The 21,179-nt window shown below is 40.7% G+C and overlaps 1 protein-coding gene across 2 annotated transcripts in view; it reads right to left on the bottom strand.

Moving 5' to 3' along the window:
* Positions 1-21,179, bottom strand: part of SART3 (spliceosome associated factor 3, U4/U6 recycling protein) — a 35,113-nt gene that overhangs the window by 10,897 nt on the left and 3,037 nt on the right. For both annotated transcript variants that reach the window (XR_004681436.1, XM_035017223.1), the window contains exons 2-12: positions 15,843-15,969; positions 14,665-14,769; positions 11,509-11,693; positions 10,283-10,334; positions 9,046-9,170; positions 5,358-5,513; positions 4,495-4,633; positions 3,917-4,024; positions 3,410-3,487; positions 3,226-3,284; positions 2,174-2,283 (exon numbers count right to left, since the gene is read on the bottom strand). Coding sequence is in view for 1 of the 2 variants with exons in the window: in XM_035017223.1 (XP_034873114.1) it covers positions 2,174-2,283; positions 3,226-3,284; positions 3,410-3,487; positions 3,917-4,024; positions 4,495-4,633; positions 5,358-5,513; positions 9,046-9,170; positions 10,283-10,334; positions 11,509-11,693; positions 14,665-14,769; positions 15,843-15,969 (1,244 nt within the window). In the remaining variant the exon portion in view is untranslated. The remainder of the gene's footprint in view (positions 1-2,173; positions 2,284-3,225; positions 3,285-3,409; positions 3,488-3,916; positions 4,025-4,494; positions 4,634-5,357; positions 5,514-9,045; positions 9,171-10,282; positions 10,335-11,508; positions 11,694-14,664; positions 14,770-15,842; positions 15,970-21,179) is intronic.

Here is a 21,179-nt window from a genome sequence, read left to right as displayed (position 1 = left end):
GTATCTGCCACTTTGAGTTTGACAGCTTCCTACTTAAAAGACTTTTTCTATTGGGGTGCCTGGGTGGCTCAGTCGGTTGAAATGTCCAACTCTTGGTTTCAGCCCAGGTCAGGATCTTAGAGTTGTGGGATCGAGCCCCACCCCAACCTGGGTCAGGCTCCATGCTCAGTGGGGAGTCTGCCTGAGATGCTCTCTTCCTCTCCCTCTGCACCTCCCACTTGCGTACACACACACTCTAATAAATAAATCTAAAAAAAAAAAAAAATTTTCCTACCAAGATCACTAAGATATGAACAAATGTGATTTTTTTTTTTTTAAGATTTTATTTATTTGACAGAGAGAGACACAGTGAGAGAGGGAACACAAGCAGGGGGAGTGGGAGAGGGAGAAGCAGGCTTCCCACGGAGCAGGGAGCCCGATGCAGGGCTCGATCCTAGGACCCTGGGATCACAACCCAAGCCAAAGGCAGACACTTAACAATTAAGCCACCCAGGCGCCCCCAAATGTGATTTTTAAAATATCGTATGATGAAATGTGTCAATACTGAGAAGAGCTGCATGACTTAGTGAATGAGTATTCTCCAAATGAACAATGCATGTCACAGATTCACATGTGGGTAAAAGGTCTATCCAAAGTACAAAACAGACCAATGGATATTAATGTAAGAGTCCGAGAAATTCAATGATAAATGGTTTCAGATTCCACACTGCAACTATTTAAGAAACTACCACTTGTTGAATTTTGCTCTAGTATGAAAGAATATCCACAATTATCTGAAAAGGTTAAATTCCCCTTCCTTCTAACCTCCTGTGTGAAGCCAAATTTTCTTCATATTCTTCAATGAGAATTCACAACACAGTGAATGCGGAAACAGACACCAGAATCCAGCTGTCTTCTAAGCCAGACTTCAAAGACACTTGCAAAAATACAAAACCATGCCACTTTTCTCACTAAATTATTTTGGGGTTTGGAAAAGTCATTTTTCATAAAAAATATATTCTTTATGTTAAATGTAATGAATTTATTATTTTGACAATTAAATAATTTTTTAATTTTTCAGTTTTCTAATATGGTGACATTGATATTAATATTTGTCAACGTTGCTAATATGGTAATATTAAATACATACAACTCACATAAACAAAAGCTTTTCAGGGTTCTCATACTTTAAAGAGTATAAGGGGGCCTGAGACCAAAAAGTTTGAGAACTGCTGACCTCAGAGGAATATTCAAGAAGCTTTTATTTTTTTTTAAAGATTTTATTTATTGATTTGACAGAGAGAGAGAGAGAGAGCATAAGCAGGGGGGCGGCAGGCAGAGGGAGAAGCAGGCTCCCCGCCAAGCAGGGAGCCCAGGACCCTGGGATCATGACCTGAGTTGAAGGTAGACGCTTAACTGACTGAGCCACCCAGGTGCCCCCTCAAGAAGCTTTCATAGTGGTCATCTCTATGGGTGAGATGGTAATAAACTTTCACTCTCTACCACATAGTTTGGCAAATGTTCTATCTTAATTTGAGCACAGTGTTATTTTTTAAATTGGGGAAAAAACCGAAACATTCAAAAAAGAAAAAAGTATATAAAAATGTATTTATTGAGATGCAGTGTTCAAGATACAATGAATAGAAAAGCTGGTCATATTCTTTGCATCTTCCCCATGTTATAAATATTATTGGTCATATTTACTTAAAACAGTTTTAGAGATTTGTAACATGTACACTATATCATTGCATTTTCTTTAAAAAAAAAAAAAATTAAGCATAGAAAAATCTCAAAGAATATACCCAAACCATTAGCTAATAGGGGTTATGTCTCCAGGTCTGTCGCTGCAGATAATTTGGGGTTTTTCTCTTCACTTTTTAATACTTTCCACTTTTACATACAAAACAAATACAAAAAATAAATAGTTCCCCAAAAAGTCAAATAAAACCCTCAGATCCAAAAATCAAAACAAACCAAAATAACAAATGGAAAGAAACGTATGGCTGTGCGACAAGGCCGGGCACAAATTACTAGGCTTAGTCCCTAGCCTCTCCTAGTACACACAAAGCCACTAGCGAAGGACGGGAGGCCGGCGGCCTGTGGTGAGGAGCAAGCCCAGGCCGGCAGGGGTCAGCGCGACTGAAGATGGCTTACCCCCAACAGGCACTGCCAACCCCGCCCCCAGGCCGGTTACCTTTCCAGGTTGTAATACTCGAGCCACATGTTGGCATACTTGGCATTCCCTTTGGTCATGATGCTGTCCCAGAGTTCCCGAGCTTTCTGCATATTATTGCACAGTCGAGCCTAAAATGCATTAACAGGCTCCGTTAGGAAAGACTCAAACCTTAGGACACTGGCACCCATTACAAAGCATACTTCGAACAGACATGCCTTAAAACCCCCCCACTGACGATCCATGTTCCCTAACTCCCTGGACATTTCCCAGCCACCGTCCACAGCAACAGGCCCAGCTCAACCACTTCAGGCTTTCGGAGGTGACAAGCATCAAGCTGTCTGCCTACGCTACTGGAGTGCAAACAGCAGGAGCCCACAGGTACTTACAACAGAACTGGCTAGTCACTTGTTTTTTATTTTTATCAAGCTTAACTACAAGCGTTTAATCTGAGGCACAATGCGGAGAAAAGACTGATCTAGAAGTAGGTCCCCGCTCTGCCATTTATTAAGTGACTTGGGCAAGTGAACCTCTCTGAACCTGACAGATATTGGTGCTTTGACCTGACTCCCCTCAGAAAATAAAACAGGATTAGAATTTCACAATTTTGTGAACTGATCAAGGGCAAGTTCCATACCTTACTCACTTGAGGTCCTTGGTCCGACAATAACATTCAACTCATTATATCCCCTAATTATCCGTCAAATTTCTGTCTCCACACGAGATCAAAGACTTGGGAGCATAAAGCAGGTCTACCTAATTTCCCTGGCACACAGTAAAATGCCTGGCAGATGGTACACACCCGGGTTACTCTCACGAACCAGGCACCAAAGGGAGGTGGGCAGAAGTCCATGAGTGAACTCCTGGCATTCTGACATTTGCTGCGTAACTTCTTACTGCGTGCTAGTGTTTTCTCTAAGATACAGATGAATGTGCATCAAGCTAGATATAGAGCACAAATCCTTACAGACCCTAGACCATCACCTAGGATTCTGACTCAACATCAGCCACATCCATTACACACAGGTCCTTCAAAGGTGGATGTCACTGGCAGGTCTGTCAAAAACACTTACCTCGATCCTAGCCCAGTTCTGCATGATCATACAGCTTGGATCTCCGCTCTCATTGAAACCTGTAAGAACAGAATTAATCAAAATTAGAAAAGAATTTAGAGACAAAGAGCCTCTGACTGAGAAGGCACATCCACCAAGAAGAGGAAAGACAAGTGCATCAAGGAGTGGGTGAAGCCACACTTACGCTCCTCGACCTCCTGTTTCAGATACTCCAAGGCGCGACTGAATGCAGACCTCAGCTCTTCCAGCTCTTTACTGGAGTCTGTTAGAAGTTGCAAGAGAGATTCGGCTTCATGAAACCGCATACCATGTCTTTTTTATTTTTTTTAAATCCTACAGTGAAACTCCTGGGAGCCTGCTATGCACCTGGCATCATGCCTGGGACACAGAAATAAAACTGCCAGTCCTGCCCCATCACGCAGTTGCAGAGAAAGACACTGGAACAAACAGCACATTATGGACAGTGCTGGCAGGAGCCGGTATAGAACATAAGGACCCTAAGTCTCTTCCCTTACAATTCACAGCAGGACTTAAGGATTTAAGTAGCGAAAATTTCTGGGGGAAAACAGTTGCCAATGGCTGGTCTACATCATTTGCCTAATCATGATGTTATCTGGGCAAGTGGGACATCTCACTGAAAGACATGTTAGGAAAAAATTCAGAACTGAATTTGACATGTGAATTTAAATACCTTGTTTGAAATCAACCCTTCTCCTCAGGTAATCAAGGTACGCCTGCCAAATCTCCACATAATCAGTGGCCTGAATGAAGCCAGCACTCAAAGCTTTCTCAAAGGTCACTGGAATTGAAGAACAAGCCAGGATTTGTTACCAATTGAAAAGAAAGTTAATATAAATTATCAAGATGGTTATAAAAACCTCTACTGACTATCAAATACTATATGACTTAATGACAGGAAGCAACAAAGTAAATGAGCTAGAGAGAAATGTTCAAAAGAAAAGCTCCTCTAGGATTTGCACAAACTGTGTTCTAGAAAGGGCATGTTCCACAAGATGCCCTGCACGAAAAGAATTCCAGATCAGTAAGTTTGGAGAAAAGACCCCAACTTCTCAGAAAATCACAATGAATGTTAGCATGTTAAAAGCTTAAAACCAGTTTATCTCCCACTTAGGGCCTTTTCTGTCACTAACACCCAATGTCCCAAAGCTAACACCCAGGGAAAGGCTGATTTAATGACTGTCAGTCACAGCACTAGGTTTCTGGCCTGGGACAGAAAGCTTAAGAGTCTTCCCCCAAAAACATTCGCACCAGAAATCACTCGATGGTCAACTCCATGTCTTTCCATGGCCAAGAGGTAACGACGCCACAGGGCAACTGTCCACGGGCAATTTCTAACAGCACGATTATGTACAGATAAAACCAAATCCTTTACTTTCAGCTGCCGATCCTATGATAAAGAAGTCCAGAGTTAGGAGATAAAATGCTACCGTTATAGACTTTACCATCCACGAGAGACATTTCCAGCACAACCAGCTGACAAAAGAAATTTCCTTAGAAATGCCTCTCGTGACTGGTTTCTTCAACAAAGAAATTGCAAGGGGGAGTTGGGGTAGAAGAGGAGAGGCAGAGAGGGAACCTATAGATGAAAACAGCTTATGAAACATCAGCCAATCCTAATGGATGGACCTAGTCTGGATCCAGATTCAAATCTTTTACATATATGTACTGAAATATTTACCAATGAAATGTGATTTCTGGATCTGCTTCAAAATCAGATGGAAGAGGAAGAAGGTTAAGGATATAGACGAAACTAGACTAGTGCCGTGAGTTAATTTTTGGAGCTGGGTGATAGGCCCACAAGGTTTCACCCTACTAGTGCTAGTGCTTACATTTTTTCCCATAATGAAAAGTTACAAGAAAAAAAATTAATCTGTCACGAAGTCCTCAGTAAGAAGACCGTGCAAATTTTTTTACAGTTAGCGATCAGTTGGAAATGACCTGAAACACCAGAAGAACTCCCTGAGTGAGTTGGCAGAGGGGAAAGGAGGATGAGGGGAAAATGAGGAAGCAGAGAGAGCACACAACTAACCCCTGGCACTCCTGCTGATTTTCTTTGAACAGGTTCTCAATTGGTAAAAAGGAGAGAAGTTAGAACAGTCAAGTGGTCTTACTAGGTACTGACTGTAGCGGATCCACAAGTCTGGGACAAGGCAGTTCTCGACCAGGGCACGCTCGAAGATCAACTGCACGCGAGCAGGGTCACCAATTTTCATCTCAAAATCGATGTACGCTTGATATTCAGCCAGCCTGGGTGCCTCTGCTTGCAACTAAGGCAGAGGGGAAGCATAATGAGGTTGAAATGAGCTACTTGACACTGTTAGGAAGCACAACATATCTTCATATTAAATTCTGGCAAGACTGATGTGTAAGAATCCCCAGTCCCCACTCTCAGAACCTCTGGCATGCCAGGGTCTACAACATGACAGGCAGAGTAAGAGTCCACAGTGCCTCTTCATGGCAACAGTTACAAAGGCTCCATAAACCCTTTTCCAAACCCTTCCTTAGGCCACAGGGGGTTTCTGATGGGAGCATCCATCAGAAACTGAATGAAAGAGAAACACCTTTGCCAGTGACCATGGCCAGCCATCCCTCCAAAACAGAAGTCACTTTCTCAGCCTACTTAGTGGAGTGAATGCAACCACACTGGAGTGATTCGCTGCCTTCATTCTAAGGCTTCTCATTCCAAATATCAGCTCCTGCCAGCGTACAGGTACATGCAGAACATGAAAAAGGCTAGGCTGAATGTTTACTGATCCAAAGACCTACAATCAAAATTCTTTTCAGACAAAAACCCCTACTCAACTTTCCTCTTCAGCCACACTTCACCAACGGTCGTAACAAAATGAACCAGTTGAGGATTTCATTAATGAGGCTTTGAGAAATACAACTGCATACCAACCATTTTCACATGGAAAAGGGAGAGGGAGCACTAGCTGGCCAGCAGGAGAGCATGCATGCTCCGAGCAGAAAATGACGTCTTAGTCTCAGTTTCTAGTTATACTGACAAACTGGTTAACCAGACAGACTGCCACTGAAAACTAAAACTTGCTGGATTCAGTATGAAAAAAGTCTTGAAAATCATCAGAAAACTGGCAAAGACACAAGAAATACTAAGGACAAAATCTAGGTGAAGGTTAAGCTTTTGCCGGTGTAAGATCTATTAAGGATTTGATCTTCACAGTGAGGTGTCATTATTATCCTCACCTTACATCTGAGGTGATTGATACACACAGCGGCTAAGGATGAAACTGGCAGAGCTAACATCCAAACTTGAAGCAGTCTGGCTCTCAAAGTCACTGTTCTTACTATAAAACAAGATACCAAAAAGAGAGCCAAGAAGCCCAACCAACCACGAAAAAGATAAATGCAAAGATATCCACCCCTGGACCTACTGTACTGAAATTATGGGACATCAAACAAAACCAGTGAGATTTTAAAATGGGCCAGAGAGAAAACAAGGATTGCCATCAAAGAAGCTGACGTCTCAACAGCAACAACAGAAGCCAGAAAGACAGGAGACATAACTGTCAATCTAGAATCTACATCCTGAGAAATGAACTTTTAAGAAGAGCAAAGTGAAGAGCTTTCCAAAATAAAACTGAGAAAATCTGTTACCAGCAAATACCCAGTGCAGGAGACTCTAAAGGGTGTAACTGAAGCAAAATAAAAATGATTCCAGATGAAAGCTCCAGGATGCAAGTAAAGAAGAGCAAAGGCAGTGGGAAATGCATGTAGTGAATGTAAGCAAATTGGAGCTGTACAATGCAAGATAACAACGATGCCTTTCAGGTCAAACAGAAAGGCAAGAAATACAAGAAAACACGAGTGTAACTCTGAGGCATGGCAAATGAAGTTGAAAGTATTCTAAGACGAAGAGAGGTAGAAAAATGCCACTTACAAACAATATTATGGTCAAAAAACAAATATTATGGTCAACACGGAAAATCCAAAAGAATCTATTTGTCGTTATTAAGAATTTAGAAAGTCCAAAAGACAAAAAAATTAGTATAAAAAACAAATTACAATTTATATGCCAAGGACAATTAGAAAAGGAAATCTTTTAAAAAGGTAGCATTTTCAATAGGATCAAAAATAACTTAGAAACAAATCTAAAGAATGTGTTCAAGGGACCAGATGAAATTATAAATTTATAAAACTTTACAGAAAGATAAGGCCTAAATAGCAAAGGCCTATACCACGTTCATAGACTGGAAGACTCAATATTTCTAAGATGTCTATTCTTCCCCAAACTGATCAATGCAATTCCGATACAAAATTCAACAGGTTTTTAAATACAACCTGAAAAGCTGACTCCAAATCCAAGTATTAAGAGCTAAAGAAAGAGAAGACACTCTTGAAGAGGAACAACATGGATGGGATTCATGTTACCTAAGAGCAAAACTTATGAAACTATCATTATTAGAACAGTGTAATATAAGCCAGTGGAGCAGAACAGAAAGCCCAGAAATAGATCCACACCCCAATGGACAGCTAATCTCTGACAGATGTGGGCCGGCACATCAATGAGGGGAGGATGGAATTATCAGAATCGGTGCTGGAACAACTGCTTCTTGTATGGAAAGATGAAACTGGACCCCACCTCACGCCATACACAAAAATCAATTCCATATGAAGATCTAAACATGAAATACACAGCTATAAACTTTCAGAAGAAAACAGAGCTAAGAATATTCATGAGTTTGGAACCTGGAGAGATTTCTTAAGTGTAACAAAAGCAGGAACCATAAGAGAAAGAATGTTAAATAATGATAGAATAAGACTGAGAACTGCTCATCAAAAGATGCCACTAAAAAACTAAAAAGACAAACCACAAACCTGGGGGAAGCTTCTGCAATACATACAACCAAAATAAGGATTAAGATCCAGGATTCCTATGAATTAATTAGAAAAAAATACAGATGAAGGAAAAATGAGTCAAAGACTTCAACAGGCACCTCACAAAAAAGGAAATCTGAATGGCCAACACATGTGAAAAAACACTCAACTTTGTTAGTAATCAGGGAAATGCAGATTAAAACTACAATTTCAGATCCATCAAAGCGGCTAAAATTTATGTCAGTATCGAAGCTGGCGAGACCAAGGAGAACCCTCAGTTCAGTGAGAACTCCTGGGCAGGAGTGTCAATTGGTAACACAGAAAACAGTTCAGCACGATCCTATGATCCAGCAATTCCTCCTAGGGATACACTCTGGAGAAACCCTTTTCATATGTGCACCAAGAGACACGCACAAGAACGGCCAGAAACATGCTGCTCCTCCTCGCAACAAACTGGAAAATGACCCAGCCAGGAACACAGATATATAAACTGTGGCATACACATACAATTTCACAGCCACGGAAACAGACTATACTTATCAACGTGACTACAACCCAAGAACATGTTCAGTGAAATACACAGCATGATTCCATTATATAAAAGCTCAAAGACAAGCAAAATTAAACAATATATTAATCAAGGATATGGTCATAGATTGTAAAACTATAAAGAAAAGCAAGGGAACGATTATCACAAAAGTCAGGAAAGTGATTACCTCTCGGGAGAGGGAAGAGGAGGCAATCGGAGAGGGGCACATAGGAGACTTCTAAGGTACTGGCAATGTTCTATTTCTTAACCTGGGTGGTGGGTACATGGATGTTCACTTTATTATTAGTATGTAAACTGTACGCACACATTTATACACTCTATAGATTTCACAACAAAACAAATTTTAAAGATGCAACTACTGATTAGGGAAAAATTTGCAGCAAGAAGTTTACTGTAAAGAGGCCAACACTTACCAGTGCTTCTTCATAGGGTTTGTATCTCTCCAACTGCTGTAGTGCTTTGTTATAGTTCTGAATCACCGACTCTGGTATTGGGTCTTCTGACCACTCTTCATACTCTGCAAATGTGGCCTCCATATCTATTGAAAGATGGATTCAGCCCCGTAGGTCTTGCCATTGAGTTTTATCAACCCAGAGATTAAACCATGAGACTCGGATGATTCTAGCCCCTCCTGCATCAGTGACCACAGCAACTCTTATGTTCAAATCTTCCACTGGGCCCAGGCCTGACCTTAGATTCTGTCTCAAAGCAATTCCCCTGGAAGCCCTACCAATTAATCAATCAGTTAATAACAGCAAAACTTACCTAGTGCTTCCTATGTTCTAACACTTTCCATCCACTAACTCATTCGATTCTCCCAACTCTACAGAGTAGGTTCTAACTTGATCCCCATTTTGCAGTTGAGGAAACACAAGTAGAGGGTTACATCAATTTTTGCAGTTCACAGTAGAGCAAGGCCTTGAACCAGGCAGTCTGGCTCAAGTACATGCTCTATTCACTGTACTATGCCACGTCACATTGGTACATGAGATGAAACCTGCAGGCCGCTCAGTTCCAGCCTTTCTGCATGTCACCCAAGCATTCAACTGGAAAGCCACTTTATAATTTGTTAAATCAAATCCAAATAAACCATAAAGTAAAAAGAGAAATTACGTCTGGGCTCAAGCAGTTGTCCAGAGGAGCTAAGGGTGTACAATGTATAACTACGTCTAAAGAAGAAATTCAGATATGAACACTTCCAATCAACAGTGCTCCTCAACCAAATCACCCCCACAGAATGATATAAGCCTGTGGAAAATCCCATTCTGATATGGAAGAGGCTACTGCTAAAGAGAAAATGCTCACAATGGAACTCTTACTCAATAAAGTTTCCCTCGAAAATATAGGCAGTCAGCTTCCCTATTCCTTCTAGTAACTCTACCTCTCCAACACAGTGTCTTAAAAGAGGAAACTGAGAGTCAGCAAGTCTGGCTTCTAGTCCTGCTGGCTGACCCTCAATCCTCTTGACCATTAACAATTCAAGGTATGTTTTTACCAAGGGCCTTGTCCACAGTGACACTGTCCAGTGAGAGTAAGAACACCAGCAACATCTGCCTCACAGGATGCTGGGAAAGACCTAATGACAGGACATACCCCAAAGCATTTTAAAAACCACGCAGGGCCGGCTGTCGACAGGTCAGTTTCTCTTACCATAGAGTGGGATCGCCAGCTGTCGCCGGAAGAGACTGTGGACTTTCTCCAGCTGTGAATCAAAGGTTTGTTCCCGGTCAAAAGGGGAAAGGAAGCCAGCTATGGGCTAAAGAAGCAAATGTGTAGTAAATGACAAACTTTGTGGTCCTTCCTACTTCAAAAAATATTTCAACCAATTTTTTAGTTCAAACTAAAAAAAAAATATATATATATATATATATATATGACCTCTGATACATAAGGTATTGTGTCAAATGCTGCACGAGGCACAAAAATAAACATTGCCTCTGCTACTGTTTATGATGGGGTGAAAAGCAAATAGGAACCTAAGAAATGTGTATATTGACCATAAATGCACAGATGACTACAATGAAGCAGAATATAAACATCACGAAAGAAAGGATCACAAGTAGCCAAGGACCGTGCTTTCAGCCGGTTTTTAAGGCTGCGTTTTGTTACGAAGGGAGGAAATGAGGCAAGATGCCCACAGGAGCTGGCATTTGGGATAACATCTGCAGGCTCTCCCAACATCATGAGAGGAGGAAACGGACTCCCAGTCGAAGGAACAGTATTCAGTACAGAAGCCAGCAAGTGCACGACTGTGGAGGGGGGCAGGGTTATGTCCGATGCTAGAGGGCCACAAAAATGTCAACCGAAGGAGTTCGCCCCGATGCCTGTCGGCATACGCTGAAGGCACCACTGCAGACTTTTCAATAGGGACGTAATCAACAAGGCCCTGGGCTACTTTACTAATAATCATCTAACTACTACTGCAGGGCTCCATCCACTAGGTACCAAGGGTAACTCACACAAACACGGGGCGGGGAGGGGAGTGGCGCACTGGGAAGGGACTGTAAAATCCTTGAGTCAGAGTTTTAAAAAATCCAGTCATGATGGGGTCAAATCTCTTATCTCTTGCAGTTATTAATGGACATGACTGATATACATATGTATGTATTCTTTTTGAGTGACGTAGTTATTCTTGTATATTCACCTGGAACCAGTAATTGAAATAGTATTTTTAAATATCAGAAAAATTACAGGGTTATCTTTGAGTCAAAGAAACCAATTTTGCTGTTCCACAAAGACTACTGATTTTACTTTCTGCCCACCCACTAAGGGACTGGCGAGGATGATTTTGTTAACTGTGTTCTTCCAAGGCCACTTACAAAGATAGCCCCGACTACTCAAAGGCAAGCACCGGTCACAGAGACCGGGGCACTCACCCGGGCAGCTTCCACAATGGCACTTTCAAACTCCCGGTAAGCCTCCCAGATGGCGAGTCCTTTGGTCATATGTAAGCCAACTGACGAGAGCGCCCTTTCAAACACAGAGCGGACTTTCTCAAGGCCACCTTTCTGACCAATTCCACCGACTGAGTACTGGCCATACTCTAGCCAAATGTTAGGACCTAAGAAGGAGAAGCGTTCTATTAATTCAGGATATGAAATACCCAAAAATCAAAACTTTTGTTCCAGTGCATCACAAAAGAAACATGCCCACCAAAACAGTACTCATTCATGCAAAAAGGCAAGAGCACATCGACAAGCATCCTAACGTATGTAGTATATTACTAATACTGCACCTGGAAAAAAACGTGTATCTTAAACAATGTCCCTACTAGGTTATAATTATTGAGATTTTACTGCATAAACAGAATAGGCCAGCGGGTAATATGTAATATGCTCATTATTATAAAGCCTATTTATTAAAATGGAAGGAATTCAATGAAAATTCAATAAAAATAGTTACTAATCTGAGTCAATTTTCGGAAAGATTTCAAAGCCTAGATTTTTTTTAACTTTTGAACCTTTTTAATAAGCTTTCTGGTCAAAGTCAAAGAACAAATTGAAACCACCAACCCTATAACCAGAGTCTATATTTTAAGTTTCTCTTTGTAATGATGTTTAAACAGCAACACCAGAAAAGATCTGGTTGCCCCGTTTTTTGTCACTTTCTTCTTAAACTTTATTTACTCACCCCTGCGGCTTTAAAAGCAGACTAATGAATTAAACTCCTTAGGAATGCAGTGGTTCCCACTGCACACGTTTTGCCTATTAAGTCACTTTTCAAAGATCTGAAAATAATTTCACAGGCCTAACCATTAACCTTGTAAAATAAAAATACTTAAAAGATAAAGAAGCCAATTTGACAATTACTGTATGTTTTACTGGGGCTTGTTTTTTCTTTGAAACGGGTTTATTTCAGACAACTTAGCCAAAGTTTATTAGCTACTCTGTTTTAGCTCACCAGTACAGAGCTGCCATATGGGCTGCAAAACAAAAAAAGAAGAGGGGCGCCTGGGTGGCTCAGTTGGTTAAGCGACTGCCTTCGGCTCGGGTCATGATCCTGGAGTCCCGGGATCGAGTCCCGCATCGGGCTCCCTGCTCGGCAGGGAGTCTGCTTCTCCCTCTGACCCTCCTCCCTCTCATGCGCTCTCTCCATCATTCTCTCTCTCTCTCTCAATAAATAAATAAAAATTTTTAAAAAAACCCAAAAAAACAAAAAAAGAGAGGGGCGCCCGGCTGGCTCAACTGCTAGAGCATGCGACTCTTGAAGCAGGCCAGAGTGGCTTCCGAACATTCACAAAACAAGGGACACAATTTCCATGCTCTATAGCTCCTGAAACTAACACAAGAACCCCACGGGTCCCCATTCAAAACTACTTTAAGAGACCTAATCTAAGAAGCATGGTTATCTGGCTTCCAGACCCCGGCAGCCCTGAAGCAGCTGGGGGATAGGAAGGCACGCTGACCTCAGCACTGACAGTGGAGGCCCGATAGCAGGGTGACTGCAGACCATCAAGGACTGAAAAACATTACAGTCTCGGGAGGTGCTGTTAATGATGACTCTGAGACCTTCACAAAGGAGTTAACAGGATCATCAGAAAACATGGGAGCCTCACACCCTTGGAACCGTCAAGAGGTTCTAAGAAGCCACATGGTGGATCAGAGCAGAGACACAAGAATACTAAAAGCACATATAGTGTAATTTCATATTCACAAAACACCTGTAATGTGCAGTATTTGGATTATAAAAACTAAAAATTGATCAATTCTATTGGCTGGTAAAGGCACATGAAAATTTCTCTTCCTCAGGGCAGTCCATCTTCAAGTTCCAGTGCTTCTCACAAGGGGAAATGCTCACAATGGGGAGTGGGAAAAACCAGATATGGAAGGATGTTTAATTTAAAAGGAGGAAATTGGGGGGGGCACGTGGTTGGGCATCTGACTCTTGATTTCAGCTCAGGTCATGATCTCAAGGTCAGGCTGAGCATGGAACCTGCTTGTCCCTCTCCCTCCACTCCTCCCCACCCTCCAATCCCCACTTGCAAGTGCATTCTCTCTCAAATAAAATCTTAAAAAATAAAAAATTTTTAAAAAGGAAATTTTTAAAAATATTTTTAAAAATACTTTGTCCACAACATTCTCTGACGTGTCCTATACATAGGTAAAGAGAATATTTAGAGAATCATACTACCAACAGGGGAAGGTAAAGAAATTTAAAGGGAGAGAGGTCTACACTCCACATGCACTGGCAAAATGTCAAAACGAGCAGACAACACACAACTCAGACTTCTGTGGTGATGAGGGTTCTTTATCTGCAGTGGTGGTTACCAGAATCTACACATGGGATTAGATGTCACAGAAGCAGACACGCACATTGTACTAAGATCAATTCCCTCGTTTTGATTTTGTAGAGTAGTTACAAGATACTGGGGAAAGCAGGATGAAATAAGCATAGGACCTCTCTGTACTATTGTCCTGTAAATCTATAATTATTTTAAAATAAAAAGTTTTTAAAAGCTTTTTAATATTAAAAAAAAAAAGAAAAAAAGCGTTCTGTCCAAAACTTCTAAAAACCAATTCTTCAATGTGTAAAAGGCAACCTTTAGTCATCTGGAAATACCATGTAAATTCTCCCTGCCAAAACAATGCTGGGTGTGAATATATTCACTCCCTTACTACAAACATTTCTTCTAATTGTATTTTAGAACCAGATATCCTCAAATGAAAACCACAGACAGAGGCGCCTGGGTGGCTCAGTTGGTTAAGCGTCTCCCTTCAGCTCGGGTCATGATCCCGGGGCCCTGGGATCAAGTCTCGCAGTGGGCTCCCTGCTCAGCAGGGAGTCTGCTTCCCCCTCTGCCCCTTACCCCGCTCTCATGCTCTCTCTCACTCAATCTCTCTCTCTCAAATAAATAAAATCTTTAAAAAAAGAAAAGAAAAGAAAACCACAATGAGAATAATAAGTAAACTCAAATCTTTCTAATTGCCAGACTAACACTCTCCTTTCTGAGGAGCAACACCTCACAACGCAACCCAGGGCATCAGAGACAGATGCATCCACAGACCCCTCGAAAAAGCACACAGGGAACTTACAAATATAGTCCTTCACAGCTTTCTCAAAGAGGTCGTACACGTGCTCTCTGTCCAGGCCGTCCAGAGCCATGCTGACCTCGTCATGCAGCCATTCCAGCCAGAGCTCTGCAAGACAACAGCACCTCCTGCATCACCATCTCCTTCACCAAAGGGCAGGATGGAAGCAGGGACTTTACTGCGAGTCATGAGCACACAAGCGTTTCACCCATCTCATACAGCAGTTCTTCAAACTTGTACTGAGCACACAGGTTTATGCTTCCAAATAAGATCAAATAATTAAAATCATAATATCCTACACTTGTTGGGCATTTTATATTTTTGCTAAGTACTTACATATATGGATTTCTTATTCAATCTTTTTAAAACTCCTGTAATTGATAGTCATAATAATGAACAATGATGGCACCTATCTAAGCATTTACAACATCCTAGGGCATTTATTATGTGTTGTACACAGAATACCTCATCCACTCCATGTACTATAAGGTAGAAACTGCTGTTAGCCCCATTTTACTGCTGGGAAAACTGAGTCTCAATGTTTACATAATTCGCTTAAGGTCTCACAGCTAGTAAGATGTACAGTCAAATGAATCTAGGCAATCTGATTTCAGCTTCTATACTCGGCAGTTATGCTTTTGGGCAGGGAGAGGGGGACAGAGCTGGATCTGAGACCAGTGTTTTCCAATTCCTCCCTAAAAGATCAATTACAAACATTCATGAAGACTGATCTACAAGAGGCACAGCGTAATTCTGTTTCAAGTAAGTATAAATAATCTAAACGCCCAACTACTGTGTAACAAACAAGGTATTAAACATTTACATGAAAATTTGTTTATAAAAGTTTAATTATGATACAGTTATCTGATGCTGAGAAAACGGAACACCGGAATGGGAAACAGAAAAATACAAGAAAAGTTTAATCATGACGTAGGATAAAGAAAAAAAATCAGGATCCAAAACATGAGTCAGTATTACATGATCACAACTATGTTCTGCAAAAAACTAAAAGATGAAAAACTAGAAAACACTGACACTGGATGATGGGCTTTCTTCTTTCCACTGTATTTATATGTTCCACACTTCTTTAAGGAACACGTCCCAGTTTCAGCACTGAAAACAGAATGTATACTCTTCAGTTCTCTGTATTTATAAAAGCAGCCCAACTGCTGACACGTTACCTTCAGTCAAAGGAAAGATCTCACTCATCTTCTGGCGAGCCATCCTCACTTTGGTAAGCTCCCCCTCCAACCGGAGCAGTCGGATCAGGTCCACATGGCAGTTGTAGTCATAGACGTTGATAGATAGCTAAGAGGAAAAAAACACAAGGTGAGATTTAAAATGCCACCATCAAAATAACTTAGCATTTTTCACCACTGGTGACAACGCACGTGTCCGCTACAAACAAAATAGATGGGCTATCTGGGAGAGCCACTGAAACAGCAATGCAAAATATACCCCCAGGAAGAGGAAGAAAAATCAATGAACGGGGCTTTCTCTAATAAATGCACAGCGCCTCCACTCTGTTCCAGTCCCTATCAGAACCCAGTTGGGTTGTTCTCTGAAATACAGAAACATTCTGATGAAACAAACACCAAGTGTGACCTAAGGCAAGTCATTAACTTTGCTAAGCCTCCATTTCCTCATCTCTAAAATGGGGATACCACTAGGGTCTAGTCCTTAAGGTTCTTGTGAGGATTTTATTTATTTTTTTATTTTACTAGTTTTTTTTTTTATTATGTTATGTTAATCACCATACATACATCATTAGTTTTTGATGTACTGTTCCATGATTCATTGTTCGCGTATAACACCCAGTGCTCCATTCGGTACGTGCCCTCTTTAATACCCATCATCATCTTGTGAGGATTTAAAAACGTGATTAATAACATGCTTTAGCACCTGCCAGCTATATAGGTTAAGAGCTCTTTTCTTTTACTAAACAAACAAAAACAATAAAAACAAAAACCCCTACTGGGAGGAACAAGAATGGCAGCACCTGTTGAAGCTGAGTGATAGGTACTAGAGATTTATTTTTATATTTGAAACTTTTCAAACTAAAAGTTAAAACAAATTAAAATAACTGCTTAAAAAGCTATCAGACATCTGAGACAACAGAAAACTAAAAGAATCTGTCACTAGCAGACTTTCTCTTAAAGATAGCTAAAGGAAGAGAAAGGAAATGATAAAAGAAATCTTGTAGCATCAGTAATGAAGAACTGAAAGAGCATGAAATACAGACAAGTATCCTGGATGGTCCTTCTCATGAGTTTTCTAAGTTGTATGTGATACTGACACAAAAAGTTTAAGACCACTTGATACTCAAAACAATGATATTTAAAAGTGAGGATGCTAAAGTGACCTAAATGGAAGGACGATATCCACACTTCACTCCGTGGTAGAACACAGATATCATGTAAGTCAAATAAACTATTCCCAAGGCAACCACTAAGAAACTATACAAAGCAATACACTAAAAGTCACTATAAATAAATCAAGATAGAATCCTAAAAAATGTTCAAGTAACTCATAGGAAGGCAAGAAAAGAGAAACAGAAGAACAAGAAACAAAAGAAACAAATAGAAAATAATAAAATGTCAGTCTTTAGACCTAACATAGCAATAATTATCTTAAATGTTTATGCTCTTGGGACGCCTGGGTGGCTCAGTCGGTTAAGCGTCTGCCTTAGGCTCAGGTCATGATCCCAGGGTCCTAGGATCAAGTCCCACATCAGGTTCCTTGCTCAGAGGGGAGTCTGCTTCTCCCTCTGCCTGCCACTCCCCCTGCTTGTAAGCTCTCTCTCTCTTTCTGACAAATAAATAAATACATCTTTTAAACGTTTATGGTCTCAACATACTAATTAAGGGGCGCCTGGGTAGCTCAGTCGGTTAGGCATGTGACTCTTAATTTTGGCACAGGTCATGATCTCGGGGTCATGGGACTGAGCCCCACATGGGGCTCTGTGTTCAGCGGGGAGTCTGCTTCTCTCCCTCTGGCCCTCCCCTCGCACACTCTCTCTATAAAATAAATAAATAAATGTTTAAAAATATATATACTAATTAAAAGGCAGAGAATGGCAGAGTGGATAAAAACACAACCCAACCATATGCTGATTACAAGAAATGCACTTCAAATTCAAGGACACAGGAAGGCTGAAAGTAAAAGGATAAAAAAAGATATACTATGTAAACATTAGTCCAAAAAAAGAAGTGGCTATATTAATATCACATAAAGCAGATTTCAGAGAAAATATAACTACCAAGGATAAAAGGAGCATTACAAAATGATGAAAGGGTCAACCCACCAGGAAGACAAAGCAATCCTAGATGTGCATGCAACAAACAACAGACCCTCAAAATAGATTAAGCAAGACTATTCGAGCTAAAAGAGACACATACACGCTTACAATAGGGACTTCAACATCCTCCACTTCAGCAACTAAAAGAACTACTAGACGAATAATCAGCAAGCATACAGAAGAAACTCAGTATCATCAACCAAAAGGATCTAATTAACATATATAGAACATTCCATCTGATAGTAACAGAATACATCTTTTTTTTTTTTTTTTCTCAAGAGCCCATGGAAGATTTACTGAGACCAAATCATGGGCTGTAAGACAAACTGACAAATTTTTAAAAAGTGAAATCATACAGAGTATGTTTTCTGATCACAACAGAATTAGAAATCAGTAATGGTAAGGGAAATCTTTAAACATTTGGAAATTAAGTGATACACTTCTAAAGAATCCATGGGTCAAAGAAAAAGTCTTGAGGAAAACTTAAAAATATGTAGAACTGAACGAAAATGAAAATACAGCAAGTCAAAATAAGGGATACAGCTAACGCAGTATGGAGAGGAAAACTTACAGAGCTAAATTCAATGTATAAAAAGAATCATACACCATGACTAAATGGAATTTGTTCTAGGTACATAAGACTAGTTCATAGTTCAGTCTTTGAAAATCAATCACTGTAATCCAGTAGATCAATAGGCTAAACAAAAATCATTATATCAATTGATACAGAAAATGCATTTGACAAAATCTAACAACCATTCATGATAAAAACTCTAGACCAGTTAGGGCCTTATCAAAATTTAAACGTTTTGCTCTATGAAAGACTCTACTGAGGATGCAAAGACAAGCTACAGACTTCAAAAAAATATGTACAAACCACATATCCAACAAAGGACTAGTATCTAAAAGATACAACTCCAAACTCAACAGTCAAAGAATCCAATTAGAAAATGGGTAAAAGACATGAACCAACAGGCATATGCAAAGAGGACACACAGACAGCAAATAAATGCACATAGTAGTCAACATCATTAACTATCAGGGAAATGCAAGTTAAAACCACAATGAGGAAAAAAAAAAACCACAATGAGGTATCATTACACATCTAACAGAATGACTAAAATAAAAAATAGTGACAATACCAAATGCTGGAGAAGATGGAGGAAAAAACCCCAACCGGCTCACTCATACATTGCTGATGTTGCTGATGGGAATGTAAAATGTGTATGGTAGTTCTGGAAAACAGCTGGGCCGTTTCTCACAAAATTCAACACATAATTACATCACCCAGCAAGTGCACCCTTGGGTATTTTTCCAGAGAAATAAAACCTATGTTCCCACAAAACCTGTACGCGAATGTTCATAACAGCTTTATTCCTAGTAGCCCAAACTGGAAACAACCCAGACGTCCTTCGATGGTGAATGGTTAAAGTAACCGTGGGGCACCCACACTGTGGAATACTACTCAGCCAGAAAAAGGAAATGAAAACCAAGTACCCCACTTAATCTTTTTTTTTTAAGATTTTATTTATTTATTTGAGTGAGAGAGAGAGAGAGAGAGAGAGAGAGAGAGGGAGCATAAGCAGGGGCAGAGGGAGCAGCAGACTCCCCGCTGAGCAGAGAGCCTGACATGGGGCTGGATCCCAGGACCCCGGGATTATGACCTGAGTTGATGGCAGAGGCTTAACCAACTGAGCCACCCAGGGGCCCCGAAAGTCAGATAAATCTTAAGGGAATTATACTGAATAAGAAAAGCTAATCCAAAAAAGATTACATACTATATGATTCCACTTACATAACATCCTTGAAATGACAAAATTATAGAAATTGAGAACAGATTAGTGGTTGCCAGAGGTCAGGAACTGTAACTATAAAAAGACAAGAAGGACCCTTGTGGTGACAGAACTGATCTGTGTGTTGACTATATCAACGTCAGCATCTGGGTGGTGATATTACACTACAGTTTTACAAGAGATTACTGTTGGGAGAAACCAGTAAAGCATACACAGGATCGCTGTAGAATTCCTTACAACTGCCAAGGAAATCTACAACTATCTCAAATTGGAAAATTTAATTTTTTCAAAAAGCTTTCATATGAGTTGGGGTATAAGGTTCCCTTAAGTCTATACATGAACACTAGTGTCTACTCTTCCAACATCTGCCACAACATTTCAGCACGAAGTATTTCCCTCTCCTTATCCAACTAACACTCTGACAATGTACTCAATAATCTAGACACTAGCTACTGCATTAAAATACACAGAGGAGGATTTGTCTCAGTAACAATGAATTAGACCGTGGAACTGACACAGGATTGACAAACTAACAGAACAAAAGAAAAAGGCCCGCAGACAGAAGACATGTAACAGAGTGGCACTGGTTGTGTCTATTAAAATGAATTCACGGGGTGCCTGCATGGCTGTCATTAGGCGTCTGCCTTCGGCTCAGGTCATGATATCAGGGTCCTGGGATCGAGTTCTGCATCGGGCTCCCTGCTCAGCGCGAAGCCTGCTTCTCCCTCACCCACTCCCCCTGCTTGTGTTCCCTCTCTCACTGTGTCTCTCTGTCAAATAAATAAATAAAATCTTTAAAAAAGGGCGCCTGGGTGGCTCAGTTGGTTAAGCAACTGCCTTCAGCTCAGGTCATGATCCGCGGGATCGAGTCCTGCGTCGGGCTCCCTGCCCAGCAGGGAGTCTGCTTCTCCCTCTAACCCTAACCCCTCTCATGTGATCTCTCTCATTCTCTCTCTCTCAAAAAAAAAAAAAAGTGAAGTTTGCCCAAAATGTACTTTCTTGAAGAAGAGGCAGAGGCTCTCCCTGTCACCCACTGCTCTCAACTCACCTGGGTCTGAATGTGGTTTTCGAGCATGAAGTGGGGTGGGACAGTCCTGTTAGTGTACTGATATCTATACAAGTGCCCCTTACATGAATACCATCTGTAGGTCAGAATAAAAAGGTATCAAAGTCAATGAAGTAGAGAAACTGCCTCCCAGGACGGCTTTTGGTCTAAATTTCTGATGTCTAAGAAGGCCCAAATAATAAAGACACTACATAAGAAGAGGTGCTCCAAAGGCATGTGTATTAAATGCACAGAGATGCATTTAAGAGACATTTCAACAGAGCTCGCTTAGCACCAACAAGTGAGCACATATACTGGTCTATTCTGGTCTCAGAACATCAATAACAACAAAGGAAGATTTAAAGAAAGAGGCGGCTCAGCC

This window comes from Mirounga leonina, unplaced genomic scaffold, assembly GCF_011800145.1.
Source record: "Mirounga leonina isolate KUSES-001 unplaced genomic scaffold, KU_Mleo_1.0 Mir_171, whole genome shotgun sequence".
In the NCBI taxonomy this organism is placed as follows: Eukaryota; Metazoa; Chordata; class Mammalia; order Carnivora; family Phocidae; genus Mirounga; species Mirounga leonina.
Note: the sequence above shows the minus strand (reverse complement) of the source record. Positions and strands in the feature narration are given on the sequence as shown.